General features: G+C 41.1%; 1 protein-coding gene across 1 annotated transcript in view; it reads right to left on the bottom strand.

Annotated features, from left to right (window-relative positions):
• SNTB1 (syntrophin beta 1) overlaps positions 1-27,700 on the bottom strand; it is a 279,233-nt gene that overhangs the window by 82,501 nt on the left and 169,032 nt on the right. The window contains exon 3 of the mRNA XM_050801632.1: positions 25,613-25,820. Within this exon, the coding sequence (XP_050657589.1) occupies positions 25,613-25,820 (208 nt within the window). The remainder of the gene's footprint in view (positions 1-25,612; positions 25,821-27,700) is intronic.

The raw sequence follows: 27,700 nt of genomic DNA, 5'->3' as shown, positions 1-27,700 counted from the left end.
GCTGCTATGGCCCAGCTGGGGTAGAAAGTCTTGGGGAAAATGAAGATCTCCATAATCCCAGACAGGTTTCAGAATTACTTGTGAATAGCTGAGTGCTACACAACTCCACGGGTGGTTTATGCAAGGTGAAATGTTGTGAGTGATGTCCACACTTAAGTCTGGACCCTTAAAAGAATGCACAGTTCATGAAAGGATGAAAAGAAAAAGCTTTCTTGCCATAAGCTGATTTGGATAGGATAAAAGGTCTCTGATCATTTACAACCACAGGCTTCTGCCTCATGAGGGTCTGGGGTTAGCATTTATATTGCCTACATGATCTACAGAAACTGCAAGCTTGGTAATTATCAAAAACATTGAACAGAGTCATTGAAACTGTGGCAGCACTTGGCAGATCCTTTGGTATAAACCTGCTCTGTAGGAACCCATCTTTGACCCAGGCACACAGAATTCCCAAATTAAACACCCAATGAAGATGAGCTCACTGTCCGAAACTTCAAATCACAAAAGATAAAAATTCTCCATGAGAACTAGTTAAAGAACACATCATATAGGATTATTAGAAGAACATGAACAACAGCTATGGGCAAAATTGTCCCTCCCCACCCCAATTCATACGTAGAAGTCCTAACCCCCAGTTTCTCAGATGTGACTGTATTTAAACACAGGGTCTTCAAAGAGGTAATTTAAGTAAAATAAGGCCATATGTTTGGGCCTTAATCCAATATGACTGGAGTCCTCATAAGAAGGAAAGATTAGGGCACAGACATCCACAGAGGGAAGAACACATGAAGATACAGAGAGAAGACGGCCATCTACGAGCCAGAGGGAGAGGCCTCTGAACAGACCAACCCTGCTGACACGTTGATCTCGGACTTTCAGCTTCCAGAACTGTAAGAAAATAAATTTCTGTTATTTAACCCACTCAGTCTGCAGTACTTTGTTATGGCAGACCTAGCAAACTAATTCAGCTTCTATAATACAACAAAAGGATGGAGATGACACTAGAAATATGTTTAAAATACTAGAAAAACACACAGGAGAACGCGTTTTGGAAGAAAGGAAAGGACTCTTGTAAAAAGAAAATTACTAAAAGGAGTACTTTATGAAGAAGCAAACTGAATTCCCAAGGAAGTAGTGGGATGTAGAAAGCAAAGGTGAGCAAAGAAACCGACGTGTGTGCGAACCTAAGTGAGTATTAAATGAATTTTTAAAAAAGTAATTGCTACCTTGGGGAGTATAAAATAAGATGATAAATAAGACACTGAACAAAATGACATGTTAAGATAGGAGTGCAGTAAAATCTTGCTGAGATCCTTATATTAAGGGGGAATGAGTTAGAGATATTAGTTCTGTTTAGATTTTAGGTCACATATGTATCTAAAAAACGTAAAGGATGACAACTAAAAGAGCAGATAGAAACTGCATAGTAAGTCTTATTCGAAAATACGTAGAAAGGAAAATAGAACAAAGGAGAAGAACAAAGGAAAAGTAATAAATCTAGTACCAGGCATGAAAAAATATTTTAAAAACTAGACAAGCCAAAGATTCTAAGGTAGAAAGAGTTCAGTATGGAATTGCCCGCTTCCCTCCTGTGTTAATGTTCTATGTTCCTTAAACTGAAGACAATGAATAGACCAGGCGTAGGTCCATGCTGGAGTTTTTCTTTCATTGTCAACATATGCCGGGGATCAAATGACCACCCAGCAGTAATCCTGCCATCAGGCAGCAGGGGCTGGGGCAGGACACCGTGAGCCATCAGAAGAGACTGCTGCTGCTGGTGAAGTGTAAAGTTCCCTCCCAACCTGCCACTAGAGGGTGTTGGAGAGCCCTGTCAATATGAGAGTATCTTTGGGGAGCGCTGCCAAGCCCTGCAGAACCACCTTTACAAAATTTGTAATCACATTGAAAAAACAAATGGAAAATAGTTTTTACAATGAGAACAGATTATTTTTTAAAAGAAAATTAAGTTTTGTTTTTTATTTTTTTAAAAAAACCAAAACAAATAAAAAACAAACTGTGTCAAACCTCTCTTTCTGCCTGAGAGGGGGAGAAATGAGAGATGTCTCACTTTATTATTACATATTACATTGCAGTACACACAAGTATTCCAGCAGTGTTGGCCACTGTTCTGTCTGATGTTTTCCAGGCTTTGTAGGAGACCATGGCCCAACACTTCCTGGGAACCATAGCATAGGCCTCCTGCCTCATGAAAAGGTGTGCATGCAATTCCTAAGGGTACCACAGGTGAGATTTAATACATTCATATTCTCCTCCCAAATCTTGTCCTTTGGGATCCTCCATGAGGCTAGACCAATGTTCTTAACTCTCCTGATCTCACATTTTTCTAGTTAATCACATAAAGATATAGGCAGTGGTTTAATCAACATAGGATTATTTTGCTTTGCACACACAGTTTATTATTCACTATTTGATTTAGAAACTTTTTTGTTTTTTTGAGACAGAGTCTCACTCTGTTGCCCAGGCAGGAGTGCAGTGGCACAATCTCAGCTCACTGCAACCTCTGCCTCCCTGGTTTAAGCGATTCTCTTGCCTTGGCCTCCCAGGTAGCTGGGATTATAGGCACATGCCACTGTGCCCAGCTAATTTTTGTATTTTTAGAAGGGACGAGGTTTCACCATGTTGGCCAGTCTGGTCTCAAACTCCTGATCTTAGATCCTCCCGTCTCAGCCTTCCAGAATGCTGGGATTACAGCTGTGAGCCACTGCGCCCGACCCCGATTTTGAAACTTCTTAACTGATTGTTTCCTCATTAATCATCTTATAAACCTTGAGGATAGGGAAATGGTTTGCATTCTTAGCCCACTGAGCAGGGCTAAACTTTTTTGTTTGTTTGTTTTCCACAGCAGGAGTGGAAGTTTATTAAAAAGCTTTAGAACAGTAAGGAAAGGAAGAAAAGCACATTTGGAAGAGGGCCAAGTGGGCAACTGGAGAAACCAAGGGCACAGCTTTCCCTCTTGACTTGCGGTTTTATACTTTGGCCTACTTCCGGGATCTTGCGTTGCTTCTCCCCACTCCTGAGATCTTACTGGGAAGCTGCTGATCAGTTTCAGGTGTTTTCTCTCTGTTAGGCGACGGCTTTGCCCTGGTGCCAGCTGTGACCAGTTACTACTTTAGAGAGACAATTAACAATGGCCTAACCATCACCTGATGATTGCCCAACACACCTGCTGTGTGTGTGTGGGGAGCCCGCTCCTGCCCTGCTCGTACCTGACTACTACCTACTGTAACACATCCCCCCTCAGCATTCCAAGACCCCAAAGATTTGGGGGAAAATGGACAAAGGTTAGTCTTCTGTAATTGCTTCATGCTGACACAGGGGTGGTGGTGGCGGTGGTTCTGTGGGTCTTGGCCTCTTGCTGGCCAAATAAGAGCCCTGAGCAGGTCTGACCCTATAGCAAATGCCTAATCTAAATGTGCTGAATTTTCTTGATAATGCTAAACAGTGCATATGAAATTAATGCTGCTTGTTAGGTTTATCCACCATTAAGCTTTGGATTCCTTAGATCTTTGTTGAGGGTCACTTTTGGCCAGCTGGTGGCCACTTAAACCTTCCCCCAAGAGTGCAGAAGAGGGAGAAAAGGGAGAAGAAGCAAAATCAAAAGTTAGAAAATAGCAATTAGAAGCTCTAGAAAATAAACCGTTAATAAGGAAACTGGGACTGTTATTTTAAATTATTTAACATATTTGTGGAGTTACATTGTCCACATTCCCTACAGCAGTCTGTGAAGAAAATTAAGTCGGAGAAAGAATAATTACCTCTGAGACGAGAGGTGATGCGAAGTGATGCCACACAGCTATCAAGAAGGCAGTGCCAGGCTGGGTGCAGTAGCTCACGCCTGTAATCCCAGCACTTTGGGAGGCAGAGGCGGGTGGATCACGAGGTCAGGAGATCGAGACCATCCTGGCTAACACGGTGAAACCCCGTCTCTACTAAAGATAGAAAAAATTAACTGGTCATGGTGGCCGGCGCCTGTAGTCCCAGCTACTCGGGAGGCTGAGGCAGGAGAATCGCTTGAACCTGGGAGGCAGAGGTTGCAGTGAGCTGAGATTGCGCCACTGTACTCCAGCCTGGGTGACAGAGTAAGACTCTGTCTCAAAAAAAAAAAAAAAAAAAAAAAAAAGGCAGTGCCAGACATGTGGCAAATTTCCTTTGGGTTTTCTGGAAGTACTCTCAGTATTACTTATTTTTCTGTGTATTGGTGAGGTTGGTTCTTACCTGGAAGACACCTATTTCAAGATCGACTCACATCTCTTCTCTGGTGAGCTTTCCACAAATCCCTCTAAACAGAGTGAGTCACTGAATTTGCATTTGATTTCAGTCATGTCTCCCCTGTAGTGCACATCATGGTGTCTGCAATTAGCTGCTAAAATTTAACACAGGCACTGAACAGTGAGCCTTTGAGAAAGCCATCATGTTTAACGGATATTTCCACTTTGCGTAGTGGTCCTTATAATAACATTAACAGTAGTCATTACTACGAATGAGATCTTATTATAATATCAGATGTTATAACAAGCATATTGTGTATATTATATCATTTAATCTTCACAAAATCTTTGCAAAGTAGTTATTACATCCCTTTCACAGATAAGAAAACTGGAGCTTAGAAACATTAAAGGAGCTTGCCCAGGTCACAAGGCTAGTAAGTCATAGAACCAAGGGGACCAACTTCATAGCATGTGGTCTTCCACAACACAGTATACAGTGATGGTTATTAAACACTATTAGGCATCAGAATCTCCTGGGAGCTTGCTGAAAATTTAGATTTCCAAGCCCTAGCCACTGGGGTGATTCTGAATCAGTAGGTTTAACGTAGAGTCTCCAAATCTGCTTTTATTTTATTTTATTTTATATTTTATTTTTTTGAGATGGAGTTTTGATCTTGTTGCCCAGGCTGGAGTGCAATGGCACGATCTCAGCTCACTGCAACCTCTGCCTCCTCGGTTCAAGCGATTTCTCTGCCTCAGCCTCCCTAGTAACTGGGATTACAGGTGCTCACCACCATGCCTGGCTAATTTTGTATTTTTAGTAGAGACAAAAGTACGCCCGGCTGTAATATTTTTGTTGATACATAATAATTACACATATTTGTGGCACATATGAGATTTTGATACATGCATGCAATGTGTAAAGATCAAATTAGGGTATTTAGGATAACCATCACCTCAAACATTTATCATTTCTTTGTGTTGGGAACATTCCAAATCTTCTCTTCTAGCTGTTTTGAAGTATATAATATATTGTTAACTATAGTCATTTAGATGGAACTGGAGGTCATGATATTAAGCGAAATAAGTCAGGCACAGGAAGAAAAACATTGCATTTTCTCACTCTTACGTGGGAACTAAAAAAGTTGATATTGGCTGGGCATGGTGGCTCACATCTATAATCCCAGCACTTTGGGAGGCTGAGGCGGGTAGATCAGTGGAGGCTAGGAGTTCAAAACCAGCCTGGCCAACATGGTGAAACCCTGTCTCTACTAAAAATACAAATATTAGCCAGGCATGGTGGTGGGCGCCTATAATCCCAGCTACTTGGGAGGCTGAGGCAGGAGAATTGCTTGAACCCAGGAGGCAGAGGCTGCAGTGAGCCAGGACTGTGCCATTGCACTTTAGCCTGGGCAACAAGAGTGCAGCTCCATCTCAAAAAAAAAAAAAAAAAAGACAAAACATTGATCACATGGAGGTAGAGAGTAGAATGGTAGTTACTAGAGGCTGGGAAAGGTAAGTGAGATATGAAGAGTGGTTGGTTAATGGGTACAAAATCTGCATTTTTAATTGACACCATCCCACCATCCCCTCTCCAGGCAACACTCTGGAGATCAACATTACAATACCGCTAGTATATAGCAACATCATGTACTACAATAGTGTACCAGATGCTCAGTGACAGTGAGTGAATAAATAGAAGGTTTACTGACATTTATATAGGAAAAAGTATGTGGCATTCTTTGTTTCTGTCTTTACAAGGGTAAAATGGAGAATTACCATGTATCTGGTAGTGGTTATTAATCTTTGTTGGGTATCAGAATGGTGTGAATGATTTAGGATTCATTATAGTAAACAAATTCAAATGTACTTGCTTGTATCATGACATCTGACTTTTCAGTTATTTGATTGTGGATTCTATTTATTTTCTTTTTCTCATATATACTCCCCTTTAAACTGTAGTAACAGAGCTGGGGAAGCAGTGTCTTGGAAATTAATAATAGCTTATCTTTACCTGGGGATCTAAAGTTTATGCAGTGCTTTCACGTGCATCATTATTTACCATTTACAAGGCAGGATCCAGGAGTTCAGAGAGACTGTCAGTGGTTTGCCCAAGAAAAAAAACAGCTTGAAAGAGCAGTGAGGATGAGAATTGGTTCTTTAGGGCTCCATGCACACTGTTTATCCACAGCATTACAGCAGGCATCCTTCTTTCTCATATAACATAAATTCTTAGGGAAATCAGTGCAATACAGTGCAAAGTTATTTATCCTTTCTGCGTCTCGGTTTTCTCATCTGTAATATGAGGCAGCTGAAACAAATTTAAGAGAGATACCCTGTCCAAAGTAAAACAGCTATCCTTAGTAGCCTGGTGGAGTGCATAATCAATTTTCATGACTCCTTAACCAGTTCAACCAATCTGTCTTAAACTAGTGGCCAGAAACAGTGGTAGGCACTTCAGGTGCAGGAACAAATTAGACACAATTCCTTCTCTGGCATATTATGTCTTTCAGAGTGTGCTGCTAGAAATTCTTTACACCACTGCCTTTTGAAAACTTGTTTCCAAGGCCAGAGTAGCATGCCCTTCTATGCCCTAGCTCTGGCCTGCCAGCTCTTGAAGAAAACAGATAACACAGCACTGTCTTGAAATGTCACCAATGTGCCTGTGGTCAGTGCCACATGGCCATGCCTGGAGGTCTTAAATCTACTGTTACTCAACAGCAGGGCTGGACATCAGTGTCCCCTTGGTAGTAAAAGCCATTATCAAACTCTTCAAACATTTCAACTTTTCTTCCTATTTCACAGTTCGTAAAGCACCTCTCTGAGGTGGAGGGATTTTTTTTTTTTTTTTTTTTTTTTTTTAATTTGAGAGGAGAGGTAAGACAGTATGTTTTTTCCACCTCTAGACTGCATATTACTTCCCATAAGCCATGAAACAGGCATTCCACCAACACAGCTCCTCTAATTGTTCACGTCTATTAAGATGATCCCAGCTCTTTGGGAGGCCAAGGCAGGTGGATCACGAGTTCAGTATTGAGACCATCCTGGCCAACATGGTGAAATCTCATCTCTACTAAAATTAAAAAAAAAAAAAAAAAAAAAAAGTTAGCCAGGTGTGGTGGTGCACACCTGTAGTCCCAGCTACTCAGGAGGCTAAGGCAGGGGAATCGCTTGAACCTAGGAGGTAAAGGTTTCAGTGAGCCAAGATTGCGCCACTGCACTCCAGTCTGGCAACAGAGCGAGACTATGTCAAAAAAACACAAAACAACAAAAAAACAAAAACAAAAAGATGCTGGTGCACTGGGCATCTTGCTTCCCTCCCCACAACTCCAACTCACTATGCATCTGGCATTAGCACCACCAGAGCTGGGGTTAATATGCACACCATGCAACTCATTAGCTGTGCATTAGTATCAGAGCCAAGAATCAACATGACGGATCCAACAATATGTCTGAGCTTAGGTCAGACTCTCAGCTGAGGGCTCACCGAATGCAAAGGTCAGCAGCTTGGCATCAGCTCAACAGCATACACTGAGCACATCTTGCTCAAAGTAGCCATTGGGGAAGACAACGAATATGGGGCCTCATTAAAAATTGAGGGGAGGAAAAATCCCTTTGCAGAACCCACAGGGCTTCATGGTTATCAATTTGCCTTTCTGCTTACATGAAGAACTTATTGGATTTACCACCAAAATAGGAGAAAACTGAACATGCAAATGGCATTATCATATTTCCAGGAACCAAATACCATTCATTAGATGGCCAAGTGAGCAGCCTCAAGGTCAGGGCTGAAAGTTTTAAAGCCAGTCTCTTTAAGTGCAAATGTTATTTCTGCCATCTGAATAACATAAGCCGGTTTGAATCGAATGGAGGTAAAAAGATTACAGCATGTCTTTCTCCTTCCTTATTTTTCTTGCTTTCCTTTCATTTCCTTTCCTTCCCTTCCCTTTAGGATTATCTTTTCTTCTTTCTTTCCTACCCATTTCTCTCTTAACTGGATGTAGCTCTTTAAAAACTAACTGTTCTTCTCCCTTTGTCTTTTCTTCTTTCTTTCCTACCAATTTCTTCCTTAACTGGATGTAGCTCTTTATAAGCTAACTGTTCCTCTCAGGGTAGGGCCTCCTAAATGATCCTCTGTAATTCATCATTCAGCACCCAAATAGTGCCTACACACCTCCTATCACCTTTTCCTGGAGGACAACAAACGCTTGTAGGAGTGAAAAAATAATATTAGGAAAGGATCTCCAAGTCGGTAATGATTCAAAAATAATGATTTAATAGTACATTTTTGGGTAGTACCATCAATTTTCCTTTCCTTTAAGTGTGGATCAATGAGGAAGAGATTACTAGCAGTTGGTGATTTTAGATTCGACTACTTGACTCAACACTGGTGCTTAAGATTAGCTTCATTTTTTTTTTTTTTTTTCTTTTTAAGACAGGGTCTCACTCTTTCACATGGCCTGGGGCGCAGTGGTGTGATCATAGATCACTGTAGCCTTGAGTTCCTGGGCTCAAGTGATCTTCCTGCCTCAGCCTTCCCAGTAAGCTAGAACTATAGGGGCACACCACCACACCTGGCTAATTAAAAAAAGGGTTTTGTTTTGTTTTGTTTTTGTAGAAATGGGGGGCTCTTGCTACGTTGCCCCAGGCTGGTCTCAAACTCCTGGCCTCAAGCAACCCTCTCAACTTGGTTTCCCAAAGTGCTGGGATCGCAGGCATAAGCCACCATGCCAGGCCTAGTTTGATTTTTGTAGTCCTGGTTTGAAAAAGGAAAACAAACAAATGCAATATTATGTTTAAAATTACACAGCATGCACCACTCCTATTTGCATAAAGTCACTTTAAAAATTAAAGGTCACACTAATCATTTCGACACCGAGGATCAGCTTTCTTGTCAGCACAATTCAAAGAGTAGTTTTTATTCTCAATGATCACATCTATTCTGGCAGAATCCCAATAAGCACTTTGCACCATGACAACCATGAGGTGCACACAACGTTGCTGAAGATGCCTGTGTTCCTCCTGAAAGGGAACGTGGCTCCTGCAGAGCGAGGCCTGCAGCCTGGTGCACAGGCATGTGCTCACTCATCAAACCAACAGTGCTCTGGCAGATAATGGTGTAGAACAAGGTTGTCCAACCCACATCCCATGGGCCACATGTGGCCCAGGACAGCTTTGAATGTGGCCCAACACAAATTTGTGTTGAAAACATTATGAGATTTTTTGGCAATTTTTTAAAGCTCATTAGCTATCGTTAGTGTTAGTGTATTTTATGTGTGGGCCAAGACAATTCTTCTTCTAATGTGGCCCAGGGAAGCCAAGGGAAGCCAAAAGATTGGACACCCCTGGTGTAGAATCAGTGAGCTCTTAGCGTGTTAAAGGCAGTAACGAATATAAAATCACTCTATAAAGCACCAAGCAAATATTTAATTTTGCTATTGTAACTTGTGTGGTTGTTAGAGTTGGGACACCAAGGAAGAATATTTTTGTGGAATGAGAAACTGGAGTGTTCACTTCTAAATCTACTGTGGTAGCATACATAAAGCCCTAGGCTGTACTTCACAAAAGCAGTTTGCTACATCTGTCTAACTTTCTAAAAGAAAGATAATCCACAGATTTATAAATTCTGGGTGAAGACTGAATTGATATGTAAAACTCACTAGAACGAGTGCTAAGATAGAATAGAACACCTACCTGACCCAGTGGTGGGGACTCATAAAATGCTGTTGAATTATTTTCCAAAGGAACTTACGGCATTGGGCTTCCTCATGCATTTTGGGTGAGGTGTTTTGTGGGTCAGCCTTGGTTGGCATAATAGCATGTCCAACCTCGCTCCATGCTCAGAACTCACCTCCAGATCCCTAACTCTGAGACCGGAGCTCTCCTTGGAATAGGTACAAGGTGATCAGTTAAGCCAATCAGGGTGAAAGTAGAAAAAGAGAGAGAAAATACATTTGGACTAAGGGGGATGCCCACATGACTGTAAAGCAGATTTTCAGATACTGTCTTTGAAGGCGATTCCAAAGAAGAATTCTAAAAATGCAATACAGTAGCAAACGAGTGAAGGTACAACTGCCTAAGGGTGTTGCTAAGAAAGGCAGTATCACCTGAATATATATATTTAGTGCTCTAGCCACCCAAGATTAATGGCTATTCTTAAACGAGGCCATGCATTTTGCGTCTTTAAGCCTTTGCACATACTATTTCTGCAATCTGGAAAGTCTTTCTGTACCTGATTTTTAAGTTTCAGTTTAAGAGCTTTCTTAAACTCTTAGTCCAAATGAGCTGATTTCTTCCTAAGAGCCCCCATCGATTTAATATGGAAATAAATTATGGCATGCACAGGTCTGTATTTGAAATTCTTTGGTTCCATGTTTGTCTTCCTCATTTGTTTCTGAGTTCCCTGAGATCATCTTTGTATCTCCAGCTCACTGCTTCGCCTATTATAAACAATTATCTAAAATTAATTTTCTCGTCCCTTAAATTCATATTGCCCATTCTCTTTATCAGCACTTATCACAATCTGAATTGTTTGTTTTCTTACAAATTATCTACCTCCCCTGCTGAAAGAAGCTCCAATGCAGCAAGGAACTTGCCTGACGTGTCACCATCATAGTCCCAGTGCTTTCACTTGCTTGACATATTGTATGTGCTCAATAGTTACTTACAGAATGAGTGAATTATGGGTGCCGAATAGTGTTTATCAAATGGATAAGCAAATGACTAATCATATATTTAAAAAAAATCACTTGATTATAAGCAAAAAGATGTTCAATCCCTAAAAGATGAGGGATAAATAAAAATAGATTCCTGTGATAGTTCCATTTTGGTTTCTGGCTGTTGGACGCTGGATGAAATTACCTTTCAACCCAGTTATTATTCAAGCTAAAGCCTTGAAGCTTGGCATGGAGGAAAAACCATACGTTAAAAGGGCAGAGGGTGGAAAATCTAGAGCCAGGAGAAGTTGGTTTCCACATTTCTGAGGTCTATTTTCTCAGAAAAATATCAAGGTCCATGTTGAAGCTTCCAGAAACCTGTCTTTTTCAAATGCACCAGAATAACTCGCAATTATGTTTAAGGTTTTAGTTTGTTAAAAGTTTAAATAGAAAAATGAGAAAACAATAAAATACATATCTATGTATTAGTTTAGTTTAGTTTCTACAAAAGCCATCAAGAACGCTAAAATTCCTAAAAATACTTCTTCCTTCAATTTCTGGTCTCTTGCAGTGAAAAGAAATACAGCAATTATGAATACATTATTTTATGCTTTTGTTGAAAGATCATTTTTATACTAATTTAAAAATTGCCTTTTAAAATACTTTATGTAAGCTTTAGAAAGGTGTTCTTATAATTTACAGTTCTGTAAACATGGAATTACTTCTACAAGATTCATAATGGGGTATTGGTATATATGATTCATATATATATGAAATATATACATATATAGAGAGAATGCGAGAAAGAAAAAGACAAAGAAAGAAAGAGAGAGAGAGAAAGAGAGAGAGAGATTGATTTCATTTTCAGGGAACTTAGGATTGATTTATGTAACTCTGATTTATGACCTCTTTTCCAGACATGAAGTAATATGTTCTTTATTTCAGGACCTTGTGAAATTAGGCAGCAGGTCATCTATGATCCATTTGAAGCTTTCAAATCTTTCCCCTATTTGAAGACTATTCAGTCTGATTTTTCCCATCAAGCTTTTCTTGGAAACCCCATTTCACACTGCACATTCTCCCTCCCTAATTTTGTCAGCACTATTGTTAAGTATTGATTTTGATTCTTTATTAAGTTCAGTTTTTACTCTAATATTTACGGTAGATCTTTGGCCTTCATATATTTAATACAGTTTTTACTCTGTGTGACCTTGAATGCTGATGACTTTGCACTAATTTGTCATTGTGTTAAGGGCCAGTTTTGAAGTGTGGGCTGACACTCAGACCTGGAGGAGGCCCAGACAACCCCCTCTCTAGGCATGTCAGCATGGCTCTGCTGTCCTACCCTTGCATGAAGGCATGAAACACACACACATTTTTGTAAAATGGCCTAAAAAGCCAAATGACGGTGTTGATGATGGAAGTTCTATGAAGATGATAGTTCTTTGCCAGAAAATAGAAGTTAGGGATAAATTAAAGAATAGAATATTGGATCAGTAGTTCTGAGCCATTTGGTAAGTCAGTATTTCAGTAAAAAAAAGTCCAGTACAACTCATTTTTATTGCACCTAATAGAAGAAAGTGTGTGTATGTGTGTGTGTGTGTGTGTGCACACACGTATAGTAGCATTCACAAATTTGGAGATTTCTAGAGGCTTCTATTGCAAACTCCACTCCAAAAATACTCCAAAAGTAACTGCTACTTTTCTAACAAGACATGCAAGCTAGAGAGCTGACTGCCCTCACCTGCTGGATTAAATTTATTGGATGCTATGTGCCGGCCCTGTGCCAGCCATTATACAAAAACAATTTCAATTAAGTTGTAAAAATTATCTTTTGCAGTAGGTATTAATGTCTTTTTTTTTTTTACAGACACAAAAAGTGAGGATTAAAGATTTTTTTAAAACTTGTCAAAAGTCACTCAACCAATAAGTAACAAACTGGGGATTAAAATCCACGTAGGTCTCCATGCAAAGCCCTTGCTCTTCCTTCTATAGTAGGGTGTATTGCAACCTTCACTGCCCTTCCCTGCCTCCCACATATTCATTCAATAAGTTCTTATTGCACTTAGTTGACCCCAATTTTATTTCTAGGTTCTCCAAATTCACCTTAGCCAAAATGTTTGATGTTTGAATTCAACAGCTAATATATAGCCAGTTAAATTGTGCAGCAGGCATGCACAACTCCCCCCACCCCCAGCCCCCACACACAACAGGGATTTTTTTTGTTTTCAGCACCGACACTATGGACTTCAGGTTATCTTATGGTGTGTTGGGAGATCCAGGCACACAAAAAGTGAATGTTTGCCTGAAACTTTGTAAAATACACAGACATGCCTACTGATGGAATCCTCTAGCACATTTTTTTCCAATGCCTCTGATGAGAATCCAACTGGGTTAATATGCATCTCCCTCCCTCCCTCCCTCCCTCCCTCCCTCCCTCCCTCCCTCCCTTCCTCCCTTCCTTCCTTCCTTCCTTCCTTTCCTCCTTCCCTCCCTCCCTCCCTCCCTCCCTTCCTCTCTTCCTCACTCCCTCTCTCTCTTCCTCCCTTCTTTCTTTTTTCTTTTCTTCTTTTCCTTTCCTTTCCTCTCTCTTTCTTTCTTTCTCTCTTTCCCTCTTTCCCTCTTTCTCTCTTCCTTTCCCTTCCTTTCTTTTTTCTTTCTTTCTTTCTCTCCCTCTCCCTCCCCTAGGCTGGAGTGCCGTGGTGCAATCTCTGCTCACTGCAACCTCCATCTCCTGGGTTCAAGTGATTCTCCTGCCCCAGCCTCCCGAGTAGCTGGGATTACAGGCTCTCAACACCACACCCGGTTAATTTTTGTATTGTTAGTAGAGACGAGGTTTCACAGTGTTGGCCAGGGTGGTCTCAAACTCCTGACCTCAGGTGATCCACCCACCTTGGCTTCCCAAAATTCTGGGATTGCAGGCGTGAGCCACCATGCTCGGCCATTTTTCCCTCTTTCATGCCCACTAGTGGAGGTGCTACTGAGCAGGAAAGTGACCCTATAAGTGGACAGCTAACTAGGGAAAAGAAGATACAGTAAAGTATCTAGGAAATCTGCAACTGAAAAGATGCCAAGATTAGTTCGCGGAAGATTTAGTCTGTTTGTATGCAGAGTGGAGAATAAAAGAACAAGGAGTGAGAAATGGGAAGGTGGAGAGGTAGGGAAGGGAGGTCAGAGAGTGCAATGAACTGTACAGCCACATGTTTTGTGAGCCAAAATAAAGTATTAGTTTGGTGCAAAAGTAATTGCATAATTAAAGCAATGGCAAAAACCGCAACTACTTTTGCACCAACAAAATAGTTCAACAAACAAGTGTAATAATAGGCGTTATGAGTTATATTTCAGAAGCTTTTCAGAACAGAAGGAACGTGTCAATTCTACTTAGGGCAAGAGAGAGCTTGGTGAATGGGTCACCATGACCAGAAACCAACTATCATTCCATCTTCTTTCTCCTTTCATGCTCCCCAAGGTTTCACTCTTTAATTCTTTCTCATTTTTCCAGAGTTCTCTTCCACTTTTTGACTCATACTAGGTGCCTGGGTTTCCCTCCCTCCTACCCCATCCCCAGCAAAGCCACTTTGAACACATAATGTGAATTGTACCTCATTCTCAGAGAAAATGTGTTGCAGTGTCTACTGGCAACAGGGAATCATTTTCTGGCTAATATCACCGGTCCACTGACTCATGCATTTGACAAACATTAAGTTGACCACTTACTATTTCCCGGACACTGTGTAGGCACTGGAGCCATAGAACTAAATAAGAAGCAGCCTCTTTTCTCGGCAGGGTTACAAGCTGCGGGGCCAAAACACGTGGAGAAATATTTTAGGGCCTCTCTCTCTGAATCATTGTGATAAAGTGACTAATGTAATTCTAAGAGTCCTGCTTGGCCTCTCCAGCTCCATAAGGATCTCTGTTTTCACCTTGATGCAGCCCATATGTAGATATGTATGTTCTTAAATCAGATTCTAGACTTACAGCTTCACCTATATTTCTATCCCTAATTATAAATAAAATCAATATTTTAAAAACTTCAAATTGACTGACTTGCTAAACCAGAAAATGAATTCAACTTACAAACCTGAAGATACCAACTTGAGAGAGTTTCAGGATGAAAAATGAAATGTGTTCATTTGCATTGCATAGCAGCCCAGTTCCATTAGAAGTAATAAAAAGCCCAAACCAAACGTATAAGGATGCAAAGAAACTCTGAAAACGACGTTTGAGAATTTTAAAGCATTAAAAAGAAATGATTATTCCATGATGTGAGGGACAAGGGAGCAAGTAAATGCCAACGTGAGTTATTAGAATGTGAATACAGCTGTAAATAAAAGTAAATTTCTAGGTGGTGGCTATAACCTTCAACGTGTCACAGTAGTAGCCATTATATTTAAATCTGTCCCACCTAAAGGTCCCATATACCTAAGGAATCCCTGATGGAATTCCTTCCTTCATGGGAATACACCAGTGATTACAGTAGATATTGTTGGTTGCCTGCCAAAATTCCCTTTGTTAGGCCAGTGCACCCTAGCCTCACTGGATGTACATGTTGACTGGTCACAGCTTAACCTTTTCCTTCTCTACAGAATTGCCCTGGCTGATGGGAATGGCCTCTCTCTACCTCTATGGGAGCCCATAGCCAATGGCTGCCTTATATGGGTGTAGAAAGTCCTGGTTCCCTTGGCTTAAAGTGGGAGAGCTCTGTCCTGCTATTCCTACTCTTGAGCTCCAGTGGGATCAGGCTGAAACTAGATTTCAGCTAATACTACATTTTTGTTTACCTTCCTCTGCAGCCTAGCCTGCTTCACTCACTTCCTTACAGGTTTCTCCTAAGAGCCTTACTCAGTTAATCACTCCCCAAGAATCTCCATCTCAGACTCTGCTTCTAAAGAATTTAGAGACATTGACCAATGTAGGCTTCATGGTCATCGTAAGGCTTAAAACATCATGTGTTGCCTTGACATCTTTGAACCTCACATGACTCCAAAAGCCTACTGGTGAGTTAACCTGGCTCCCATGATATGCCCGCCAAACAGCTAGTTCTCATATCAGCTGGACCAGCTACACTGCACCTAGTCCTCAACCTAGTGGGTTTTATTTCCCTAGCAGCCTGCGAAATTATTCAAAGAAGCCAATCACATCTCCCCTGGGAACCAGGGCACACCTCATCCTTCTATTACTGCAAAATATGCTTCCCAGTGCTTCTGCTGTGTCACTCTGCTCCCTAGTGCAACCCCAATGTGGCCCTGCGTGGCGTGCAGTGTCCTCCTCCCAGGCTGTGAGTATATGTGACTAATAAACTACTGCTAATCTCATCTGTCCAGTGCTGAGTAGTGTGTGTTCAGCCATCTCATCCTGTTTCAGGTGGGAAATATCTTCCTTACCAGTGGGACAAAGAGGAGGTGACCAGAAAAATCAAATAATAGAAATTAGTAGAAAATCATTATGTTTTGACCAAAGTCAGGCAGCTCTTCTGGAACACATCTGTTTCATAAAGAAAGGGCAATCTGTAATGCCCAATAAAAGTAGGTTCAGTAGAGTCTGCAAGGCACATGCATTAGTCTGTTTTGTGTTGCTATAACAGAGTACCGTAGACTGGGTAATTTTTTGTTTGTTTGTTTGCTTTTTTTTTTTTTTTTTTGAGACAGAGTCTTGCTCTGTCACCCAGGCTGGAGTACAGTGGCACAATCTTGGCTCACTACAACTTCCACCTTCCAGGTTCAAATGATTCTCCTGCCTCAGCCTCTTGAGTAGCTGGGACTACAGGTGTGCGCCACCACACCTGGCTACTTTTTGTATTTTTTGTAGAGATGGGGTTCACCATGTTGGCCAGGCTGGTCTCAAACTCCTGTCCTCCAGTGATCCACCCACCTTGGCCTCCCACAATGTTGGGGTTACAGGCATAAGCCACTGCACCCGGCCAACTGGGTAATTTATAAAGGGAAGACATTTATGTCTTATAGTTCTGGAGACTGAGAAGTCCAAGGATGAGGGGCCTGCACCTGGTGAGGACCTTCTTGCTGTATCATCCCATGGCAGAAGAAGCAAGGGCAAGAGAGCGTGCACATGAGACAGACTGGAAGGGAGTCAAGCATCCTTTTTATCAGGAGCCCAGTCCTGCAATAGCTAACTGATGCCCATGATAATGGCATTAGTCCATTCATAAAGACAGAACCCCAATGACCTAATCATCTCTTAAAGGTTCCATGAATGCAACTCTGTTGCACTGGGGACTAAGTTTCCAACACATGAACTTTGGGGACATATTCAAACCATAGCATTCCACACCTTCCCCCCAAAATTCATGTCCTCCTCACATGCAAAATGTATTCATTCCATCCCAATAGCCCCAGAATCTTAACTTGGTCCAGCACCAACTCAAAAGTCCAAAGTTCAGAGTCTCATCTACATCAGATGAGTGAGACTCAAACTACAATTCATCTGGAGGCAAACTCCCTCCAGCTGTGAGTCTGTGAAATGAAAACAAGTTATCTACTTCTGAAATAAAATGATAAGACAGGCATAGGATAGACATTCCTGTTCCAAAAGGGAGAAATAGGCAAGAAGAAAGGGGTACCTGGTCCCAGTTAAGTCCAAAACACAAAAGGGAAAACAACATTAAGACTTAATGATGGAGAATGATCTCCTTTGACTCCATGTCTCAAATCCTAGGCCCATTGGGACAGATGTGGGGCCTCCAGTGCCTGAGGCAGCCCTGTTGTCTGCGTGTGGACTAACAGGAAATGGTCTGAAGTCATCCTTTTTCTCAGGAACCCACTCCTGAAATAACTAATCCATTCCTGTGATAATCACATTAATCCATTCATGAAGGCAGAGCTCTCAAGACCTCATCACCTCTTAAAGATCCCAACTCAGTTGCATTAAGGACTAAGTTTCCAACACATGAACACTGGGGGACAAGTTCAAACCATAGCACCATGTGACCAGGCACAGGGGGCTTTCTATCTCAAGTTCCATGGTTCTCTCCAAAGAGACTGAAGCAGGCCCATATGAAGTTGTATGAATCAGCCTTCAAGAAATAAAATGTACATGCACCCCTGCTCTTACATGGGCAGCTCTGATGTTTCTACTTTGGTGAGAACAATTCACTTTACTAAATTCCATTTACTAAATTCACATGACTGTGAAGGCATGCAGAAAAGTGGGCATATTTCATACTGCCGCTGCCACCCACTTACTCACTCATCCCAATTTAAAATCTCTGATGTTTCATTTGAGAGAATAGATGATGGAGGCAATCTGAATGAAATTCATACTGGCACATTTAGTTTAAACACTTGTAGCAAAAGACTAATGGGAAGATTCCCAAGCTGCTGCCAGATTTTTTCTTAGTCTTGCTCCATCTCAGAGGTGATTCACTCAGGAACTTGATGACTCCCTTTTAAAGCAACACAACAGGCCTATTAGCACTTAATTGCATTAACAGACTGTGTTTTCTACCATAACCAGTAGTCTTGATTTAGGGATGATGCAAGCCAGGGTAGCCCGGACAGTAGTTCTATTTCTCTCTCTTATCAGATGGGAGTTCCCTCAGGTCAGAGACTATTTTCTTCCTGGAAGAAGCAGTGAGAAATTCTGACTTAGGTAATTTTTTTTAGGCAGATGGTGGGGCTGATATGCTTAGGGGCTCCAAAAATATCTCTCTGTTAATTACACTGTCAAGATCTTGATTACAGCAGCCTGTTTTCCTAGGGCCAGGGCTATTTTACATTCACACTGAGATTCTTCTAATGTAGGTGGGCAATGTAGCTAGAGAAAGAAATCACTTGGTTGGTTCTAGTTACCTGGAATTAGGGGGGATGAGTAAATTGCTGTTGTTGGAACTGAAAATTAATGGTGATCTAACAAATTATGTAAGAATATGGACTATAATATATACATACGTGTGTGTGTGTGTGTATATAGAGAGATATCAATATATTCACATAGATAAATAGGTAATTAGATAGGGATGAATAGATAGATACAGGGAGGTAGAGAGATTGAGAAATCGCTCAGTTCTGCCTTTGCACAGTAGTGCTGGGTAATAAAAATGATTATGAAAGCTGAAACCACACTAAGCAATCTTAATCAGTTGGAAAAATTAGGATCATTACATGACCTTTAAAACTTTTTATCAAAATGTTAAAAAGTGTCTTACTGTCAGTTTATATACGCATAGGGAGATGAGAAAAAGAGTAAATGTTTATTTAGTCATCTCTAATTTAAAACATTAGAAGGATTGAACAGAACTTTTCGTCTTCTTCTCATCTAACTTATAATATAGAACGAGCCTTTTTTTTTTAATGCTTTGGCAAATTGTCATCATCCTTTCTAAGTTTGGATCAGCTAGCAACATTTTATCCTTTGCACTTTCAATGATGTGAACTATCTCTGAGAGTTCCTTTAATGTGAAGTTTTCACAAGTGTCACCTCCTCTGGGGCATCTTCATCCTTCATCACAGCTACAGTCTTCACTAACGGGTTATACGTTTACCTTCCCTAAGTTCTTCTGGCGGCTATCTAGAACAGTATCAGTGTGAACATTCCCAAGGGCAGCTATTTCTGCTATCATTCCATTTACGTTTGATGCAAATTTCATTTCCAGTATTATCACTTTTTGTACCTTTGCTGCACTGTCATCTTTGTGGGACAACTCCCTCTTTCTAGGATCCATCCTTGTGAAGTGTCATATGGATTTGTCACTGGGAGACAGGGAGGAAAGGGAGTTATCTCCTTTGCTGTCTGCGTGTGAGGTGACTAACAGAGGTGCCATGGCCAATCACCCATAGACTTTGAAAGAAGTGATGTGATTGGTCACCAGTCAGGATGTACATCTGCTAGTTACATGGTGGAATTTGTGAACTGAAGACTTAGCAATAAGTTCTGTACTTTGTGAAATTACTCACAGTTAATATGCCTCGGTAGCAGAAACTTGAACCATATTGTTGAAAGACTGGCATATCTAATTAAATAGTGATAACTGAAATTCATAGAGATGTGTGTGTGTATGTGTATATACAAATTGCCTTCCCCTAATCTGCCCTATGAAATATGATTTCAGTCTCTGTAGGATCTGTTGTTTGAACTTTTATAAGACAAAATTAGGAAGGAAGAAAAGGGAGGAGGATTACTATGTGGAAGATAAAAGAAGGAACCTAACCAGAGAGACTTGGTTGATTGACATAGTCAAGAATGGAAGAGAAGGACAGAAAGGAGAGAATCTCTCCTCCTTGTTTTTCTTCTTTTAGAGTCATGAGAAGAACGGAAGCAGTTGAAGATATAGGATGTATATGGATAGGAGAGATGAGAAGATCTTGGTAAGTGTCGCCCGGCCTAGGTATACAAATTTCCCCTTCGTCCCTCCCTCCCTCCCTCCCTCCCTCCCTTCCTTCCTTCCTTCCTTCCTGACGGAGTCTCGCTCTGTCGCCCAAGCTGGAGTGCAGTGGCGTGATCTCTGCTCACTGCAAGCTTTGCCTCCCGGGTTCACGCCATTCTCCTGCCTCAGCCTCCAGAGTAGTTGGGACTACAGGTGCCCGCCACAACTCCCAGCTAATTTTTGTATTTTTAGTAGAGACGGGGTTTCACCATGTTAGCCAGGATGGAAATTTCCCTTATTTTCATAATTTAAAAGGATTTGAATTATCTTAGTATGTCTTTTAGCTCTGAAACTGTGCTTCTGGTCTGTGATACTGCTCTAGATGGGATTGTTGGAGGCATTACTCATAAGGACAGATGTTTCCTGGGCCCCTTTATAAGGTCAGCTTAGTGGAAAGTGCTGGACTTTGGAGTTAGAAAGAGAAGCTCAAATTCTAAATCTACCGCATACTAGAGGAGAGATCTTAGAAAAGTTACTCAAATACTACAAGTTTACCTCATTGGATTTGGATTATTTGAAGCATATTGCCCATAATAAGTATGAATTACCAACTTCCTTTTCTCCAGTAACGCCATGGGGAGGCACAACTATTTAAACGCTCCCATTTGAAAGAATACGAAATGGAAATGAATAAAGCTGATACCTGAACTTGCATCTCAGAGCTCCCATCTGGGCTTTTGTTTTGCTGTGTTGTGTTTTTGCATATTTAATCTGACAAGAAATAGTTTGCAAACCGAGATAACAAGGGAAAGCAAAGGGAATGCCTGATGAACTGAGCACAAAATATAACTCAACAATTCTGCTGTGTCCCTGTTTATTACTGTTTTTCTAAGTAGCAGGAGAGTCAGAACTTAGCTTGTTTTTCTCTTATCTGAAATGTAACGATAATTGTAAAAGGATTAGATGAACTAAGAAACAAAGATTGGGAAAAATGTGTTTGGGGCATGACGCATTTTACAATTCACAGGAGTTAGTGGCTCATCTTGGGCCACATGGGGGCTTGCAAGGAGTTAAAAGATTTAAGGCTGGCTGGGCGCGTTGGCTCACACCTGTAATCCCAGGATTTTGGGAAGCTGAGGTGGCCAGATCACCTGAGGTCAGGAGTTTGAGACCAGCCTGGCCAACAGAGCGAAACCCCATCTCTACTAAAACTACAAAAATTAGCTGGGTGTGGTGGCATGTGCCTGTAATTGCAGCTACTCAGGATGCTGAGGTAGGAGAATCGCTTGAACTCAGAGGCAGAGATTGCAGTGAGCCAACATCACGCCACTGCACTCCAGCCTGGGAGACAGAGCGAGACTCCATCTCAAAGAAAAAAAAAAAGAAAGATTTGAGGCTAATATGGACATGGGAAGGGCTTTACATTGATGTACATGACCCATCTACAGGTAACAGTGCTCACAGACGAAAGCAGATTTTCCATAATTGGTAGCCAGGTGCAGTGGCACACACCTGTAGTCCCAGTTACTTGGGAGGCTGAGGCAGAAGGATTGCTTGAGTCCAGGATTTCCAGCCTGGGCATCATAGTGAGACACTGTCTATTAAAAAAAAAAAATCTTCCATAATCAAGTTCTAGTCAAGGTGTCAGGTCCTCTTATCACTTTTCTCCAGGATGAACTCTCGCTTCACTTTAGATCAGTCTCTGGTCTTTCCCCCCAGTCCCCCAACAAGCCATACTAACACAGGCCTTCCTTCTTTCTCCTCTCTTGGAGTGCAGGGAAATGTCTCCATTCACTCAAATCCCTGTCATTTCTCAGAAGCCATTCTTCAAGTCTCCTGACTATCTCATGAAGAAAAATAATGTTAATACTAAATTTTCCTCCTGTATAGTGTTGAGGAGATTTTAAGATTTGCACTAAACGGAAATTTAAAAAGGAAGTTGTTGTTTCATATTTTTTGAGTTCACATAAATGCCACTTCTAAAAACTTGAAACTAAATTAAATATAATCTGTACAACCTTGTCACAGAGTGACTGTGATAAATTTACAAAATCAAAATATAACAACATAGGAAAAGACAAAGAATGTCAATTTAAGATAAATTACAGCTAGATAGATATAGGATCACATTTTATGTCTTTACAAATACCAAGCGAATTCATGGTATTTATGATAATATAAGAAAGGCATCGTATTAAGGATTTGCCATTCATTGTAACATTTTGCTAAAAACCATTCATATATCTGCACACCAGGATTCAGTATTAAATATTTATTCAAAAAAATCCAGTTTGGATTTGTTCCCTTAAACTTGATCTATGGTAATCTTCTGAGAAGCGTGAAAATGAAGGCAATAAAAGACATTCTTGCTTCTCATAATTATCCATGATCATTACTGCTCTTACAGATACTCTGCATAATACCCTTAAGGAGACCTCTGGAATGATGATCTGAAATTACATCATAAGAACAATCATATGCTAAAAACAGGAAGAGCTTTATATGCACATTTATTGCTGTTCCATGAGAATGTCTAATAATATGTCTGCTAATAATTTGGGATAAGCAAAAGGCATGAGACAAATTATAGGTGAGAAAGAGTAACCTTTGGAAGATTTTTTAATTTCATGAATAATGGTAATGATTTTAAACATAGCTTGTATTTAAAGAGATGAGAAAAAAGTACCTCTAAGAATTAAGACCATCAACTTGGAAGATGCAAGATTGTATGTGTTGGCCAGCCTCCCTCTGCCCCTTCAGATCCAGTCTCTACCTTTCCCATCCTTCTCTGTACCCTGGGAGACTCACCTTAAGAGTGCATCCGGGTGCGGTGGCTCAAGCCTGTAATCCCAGCACTTTGGGAGGCCGAGACGGGCGGATCACGAGGTCAGGAGATCGAGACCATCCTGGCTAACCCGGTGAAACCCCGTCTCTACTAAAAAAAAATACAAAAAACTAGCCGGGCGAGATGGTGGGCGCCTGTAGTCCCAGCTACTCGGGAGGCTGAGGCAGGAGAATGGCGTAAACCCGGAAGGCGGAGCTTGCAGTGAGCTGAGATCCGGCCACTGCACTCCAGCCCGGGCGACAGAGCGAGACTCCGTCTCAAAAAAAAAAAAAAAAAAAAAAAAAAAAGAGTGCATCCATGGGGCTTCTTGCCTCTGGCTTCCAGCCAGCTTCAGCCTTTGGAAGACACCAGCAGGGGATCAGTGGGCAGGGGTTGGCAGGGGCTGCATTTCTCTTCCAAATACCACAGTGGTAGTAGGTGGCACTTTTCTACAGCTAGAAGCCTCCCTAGTCTCAGGTAACTGCTGCTTCTCCTTGCCCTTTCTGGTCAAGGGATGGTAGTGGCCTCTTACTACTGTTGGCCCTGGAGTTCTTCTCTCTCTCTTATTGGTTTTCCAAACCTTGGCTACACCTTATAAATTATTCCTGCATTAAATCCTTTCCAATTATCCCTTTCGACCTTCCCATCCATCTGCTGCCAGGATCCTAAAATATGTGCTGTATCTCCAAGTCCACCCAGAACCTTAACCAAGTGAGAGCATTTTTCATCACAATCAGCTCCTTCTCTTGTACTACAGTAAATGTTGGTTGCTTTTGCTTCCCTGGTATCCATTGCTTGTTTTTCTTGCACAGCACCTGATTTTTTCCATTAGAGAACCACCCCTCCTCATCCTCACTGCAAATGACTTAGGTGAGGCTGATTTCAGCACTAAGACTGAACAAATTATCCAAGTCAACCCAATTAGACTTATAATCTCAGGACTTGTGTTGGAACAATTGGGGCAAAGAAGCCATTCTTCACTGAGACAACCAGGAGCAAAGAAAACATAAGCCTGGAACCGTCAGGCCAACTAAAGAGGAAGCCTGGTAATAAACTAATGAAAGGACAGGGAAAGAAAGAGATGGAGACTTAGACTTAATACATTATTTAAGTCCCTGGATCCCACCATGCCTGAAGCTTATCTTTGGACATTGCAGTTATCAGAACCCAGGCATGCCCATTTTGCTCAGGCTAAATTGAGTTGAGTTTTCTGCCACTTGTAATGGAAAGATCCTTGACTATCAGGCCCTTTCCTAATAAAAACACATGCATTTGAAGAGAGTAGAAAGTGGAGAGTGATAGAGATGTGACTTTCAAAATCGTATCAGCCATCCAGATTTATGGTCTTGTTTTCTTCAGGAACCCTAACACATAAACTCATGAAAGGCTACGGGTGGTTTGTGTTTATTATGAATTTGGATGCTCCTATCACCTGCATTGTCCCTTTGGTTCTCTGAAATCTCTGAGAGATAGGACAATACCAAGTCAAACAACCCATTTGGTGTTAAATTGTTAGGCTAAGACCCAGGCATGATCTGCTGCAAACAAAGCACAATGACGGAAAACAGCCAACTGGTGTGTTCAGGTATTATTCCAGGTGCCATATGACCGGGCCTTCTCAGATGACAGAGTTCTTTGGCAGGAAACGTGTTATTGTGACATTCACTATTCCCATTTACTGTCTATTAGAAAGTGAGTCACTGGGAGGTCAGATCATCCCCAAAGTCCAGCGTTCCTGAGCACTCAAGGTCAACTTCAAGGGACAGCAATCATATGTAAGGACAATGGCAAAGACTCAATCCTTTGAAATAGAGAGAAAGAGTAACTCCCAAGAGATGGCCACAAAGTGAGTTTTACTATCTTTAACATATCCCATAACTTGGGAAAAGAAATCAGGGACCATGTTAATATGACCCAAAGTCTTTTCCACAGCAGCTGTCCTCTCTGAGACAGAGGCTAAGTCTTTTTATGTGTTCACTCCCTCCCCGACTCCTGCCTCGCACTGTGCCTCACAAAAGTAGGTGCTCTTTAATGATGGCATTAAAGAGCGGCTGGCTTAACAGCACAAATAAAATATAAGGTAACATAAGAAAAGAGCCAGCTTATAGTAATTGCTCAAGTAATCCTTGCTGTTACTTGTAAATGTATAATTGAATCATCTCAAAAGTGTCTGTGTTATTAACAAACAGGCTCATCAAAACCCACACAAACCCTTTTGAAGCAATAATTTGGACTTCCTTGCCTCCCAAAGCAACAGCTCTGTTCTGAGGTTGAGTTATTTTCCCTTCCCTTCATACATAGAAGTTAAAATCAAACTATTCCTCAACTCACTCGTTCATCCATCATCCAACAACCTGGACCCCGTGCAATCTGCCACATGTTTAACTAAATGCAGGTAATCAAATTCAATTAAGACAAAACCCCTGTATAATGTAAAGGCCTGTAGCCTGCTGGAGAGGGATAAGAAATCCACACAGACTGTGAATGAGAGAATCAGCCTATGGAATGAGATAACTTTAGTGGTTATGAGCGCTGGGGGAATCTCGGGAAGGATGACTATTATAGAGGAAGGTATTTTTCTTACCTTTTCTGCAAGCCAGCCAAGATGCCTAATCTCTCGGCTCCCAGCAATGCCTGTTTTCCCCAGCTGCTCTCTGACCTCAGCAATCACTCGGGTCAGCAGGTCATTAACGTTGGAATGGATGGCACTGAACCATGCCTGGGCAGTGGCTGAGTCCTTGCTCCTTAGGATCACTGTGTGCTTAGCATCTGGAGAGTGGATTTCAAGCTGCCTAGAGGAACACAGAGAAAAGGGTTAGAAAGTTTCCTGGCAGGTCCTGCTTCGTCAAGACCTGGGCCACAAAGGTGAATTAATTCTTTACTCCTATTTTTAGACTTTGTCAGTTTCCCATGGGATGCCTTAATGGTCCCGCTATCCATTCATTCACTCATTAATTCATCCACGCATATTTACTGGGTGCCCAAGTACTGGTCTACATACCGGGAACACAGCTGTGCAACCACCAAATCACCTAAATTAAGGTTATCTGATTTTCTTGTTATTCAGCTGATTTGCTGATTAGTAGTATCATATCGAGACTTCCAAACTGTGAGCTGATACTAATTTGCCTTACTTCTTAATTCACAGAGGATTTTAATAATATACTCACATCCTTGCTGGTGCTGGCAGGAAACAGATTGAAATATATCTAGCCACATGCTTAATCCTGCTGCTCAGTGTTAATCAATTGAGAATATTTTAGAATCGAAGATGACCAAACTTTGCATCTTTTAGGAATTTTGTCTGTAGCACATTTAGCTTCCACTTAATCCTCAGACCCATGGTGTGAAGGTGTGAATTGGCTTAGGAAGGGGTAACAATGGGGAGAGAGCACTTAAAATATTATATATTTAAAGTCCAGGCCCAGCATGCTGGCTCATGCCTGTAATCCCAGCACTTAGGGAGGCTGAGGTGGGCAGATCACCTGAGGTCAGAAGTTCAAGACCAGCCTGGCCAAGATGGTGAAACCCTGTCTCTACAAAAATACAAAAATTAGCCAGGCATTATGGCAGGTGCCTGTAATCCCAGCTACTCAGGAGGCTGAGGTGGGAGAATTATTTGAACCCGGCAGGCAGAGGTTGCAGTGAGCTGAGATCAAGCCATTGCACTCTAGCCTGGGCTACAGAGTGAGACTCAGTCTCAAATAAAATAAACTAAAATAAACTAAAATAAAAATAAAAGTTCAACGACAAAGCTTATGCCAGAACTCTAATTGGATTACTGAAGAAACAGAGTGAGAAATCTGTATACTGTAATTGTGGTAAAAGAAGGAAATTCTCAACAGATACTTTATGTCATTAACTTTTTATTTTGAAGTAATTATAGATTAGCATGGAGTTGCACAAATAGAACAAAGAAGTCTGGGATGCCCTTTACCAGTTTCCCCCAGTGGTTATATTTTACCTCCTGTAGTACACTATCAAAACTAGGAAACTGACATGGGTACAATGTGAAGGTATAGTTCTATGCCATTTTTTCATGTGTAGATTTGTGTAAACCCCACTGCAATTACAAGGCAGAACTACTCCATCACCACAAAGCAGAGATCTTTAATCTCCCCCGCAACTACCCCTTTTTAGTCGTGTGTCCCCCACCCCCACCTAGTTGTTGTCCCTAGGCAACAACTAACCTGTTCTCCGTATCTGTAAATTTTAGATACTTTTTAATTGCATAGAGAAAAAAAACCCCAATATTCATTCATGTGTATATGCAATAAATATCATTTATTCATTCATGTTTACATTAGAAAGATACAGGGATTTGGAAATTCAAAGCTGAATAGAATTATCCATTTATTAACTTCCTTTCATCCCTTAATAATCATGCTATTATTCACTGAGAATTTACTATGTGCCAGGCAAACTTTTAAATCATTTTATATTATTATATATAATGCTTCTAATAGCCCTATGACTGATATTATTAACCCCCCCTTAACGGAAGAAAAAATTGAACTTTGGAGAGAGAGAGAGAGGAAGAAGCAATTTACCCAAGGCCACACTGTTGGTGATGCTGGGATTCAAACCCATGTTTTTTTTAATTTTTATTTATTTATTTTTTAATTATTATACTTTAAGTTCTAGGGTACATGTGCACAATGTGCAGGTTTGT

This window comes from Macaca thibetana, chromosome 8 (genome assembly GCF_024542745.1).
Source record: "Macaca thibetana thibetana isolate TM-01 chromosome 8, ASM2454274v1, whole genome shotgun sequence".
Classification (NCBI taxonomy): domain Eukaryota; kingdom Metazoa; phylum Chordata; class Mammalia; order Primates; family Cercopithecidae; genus Macaca; species Macaca thibetana.
This window is presented reverse-complemented; position numbering and strand designations above follow the sequence as displayed.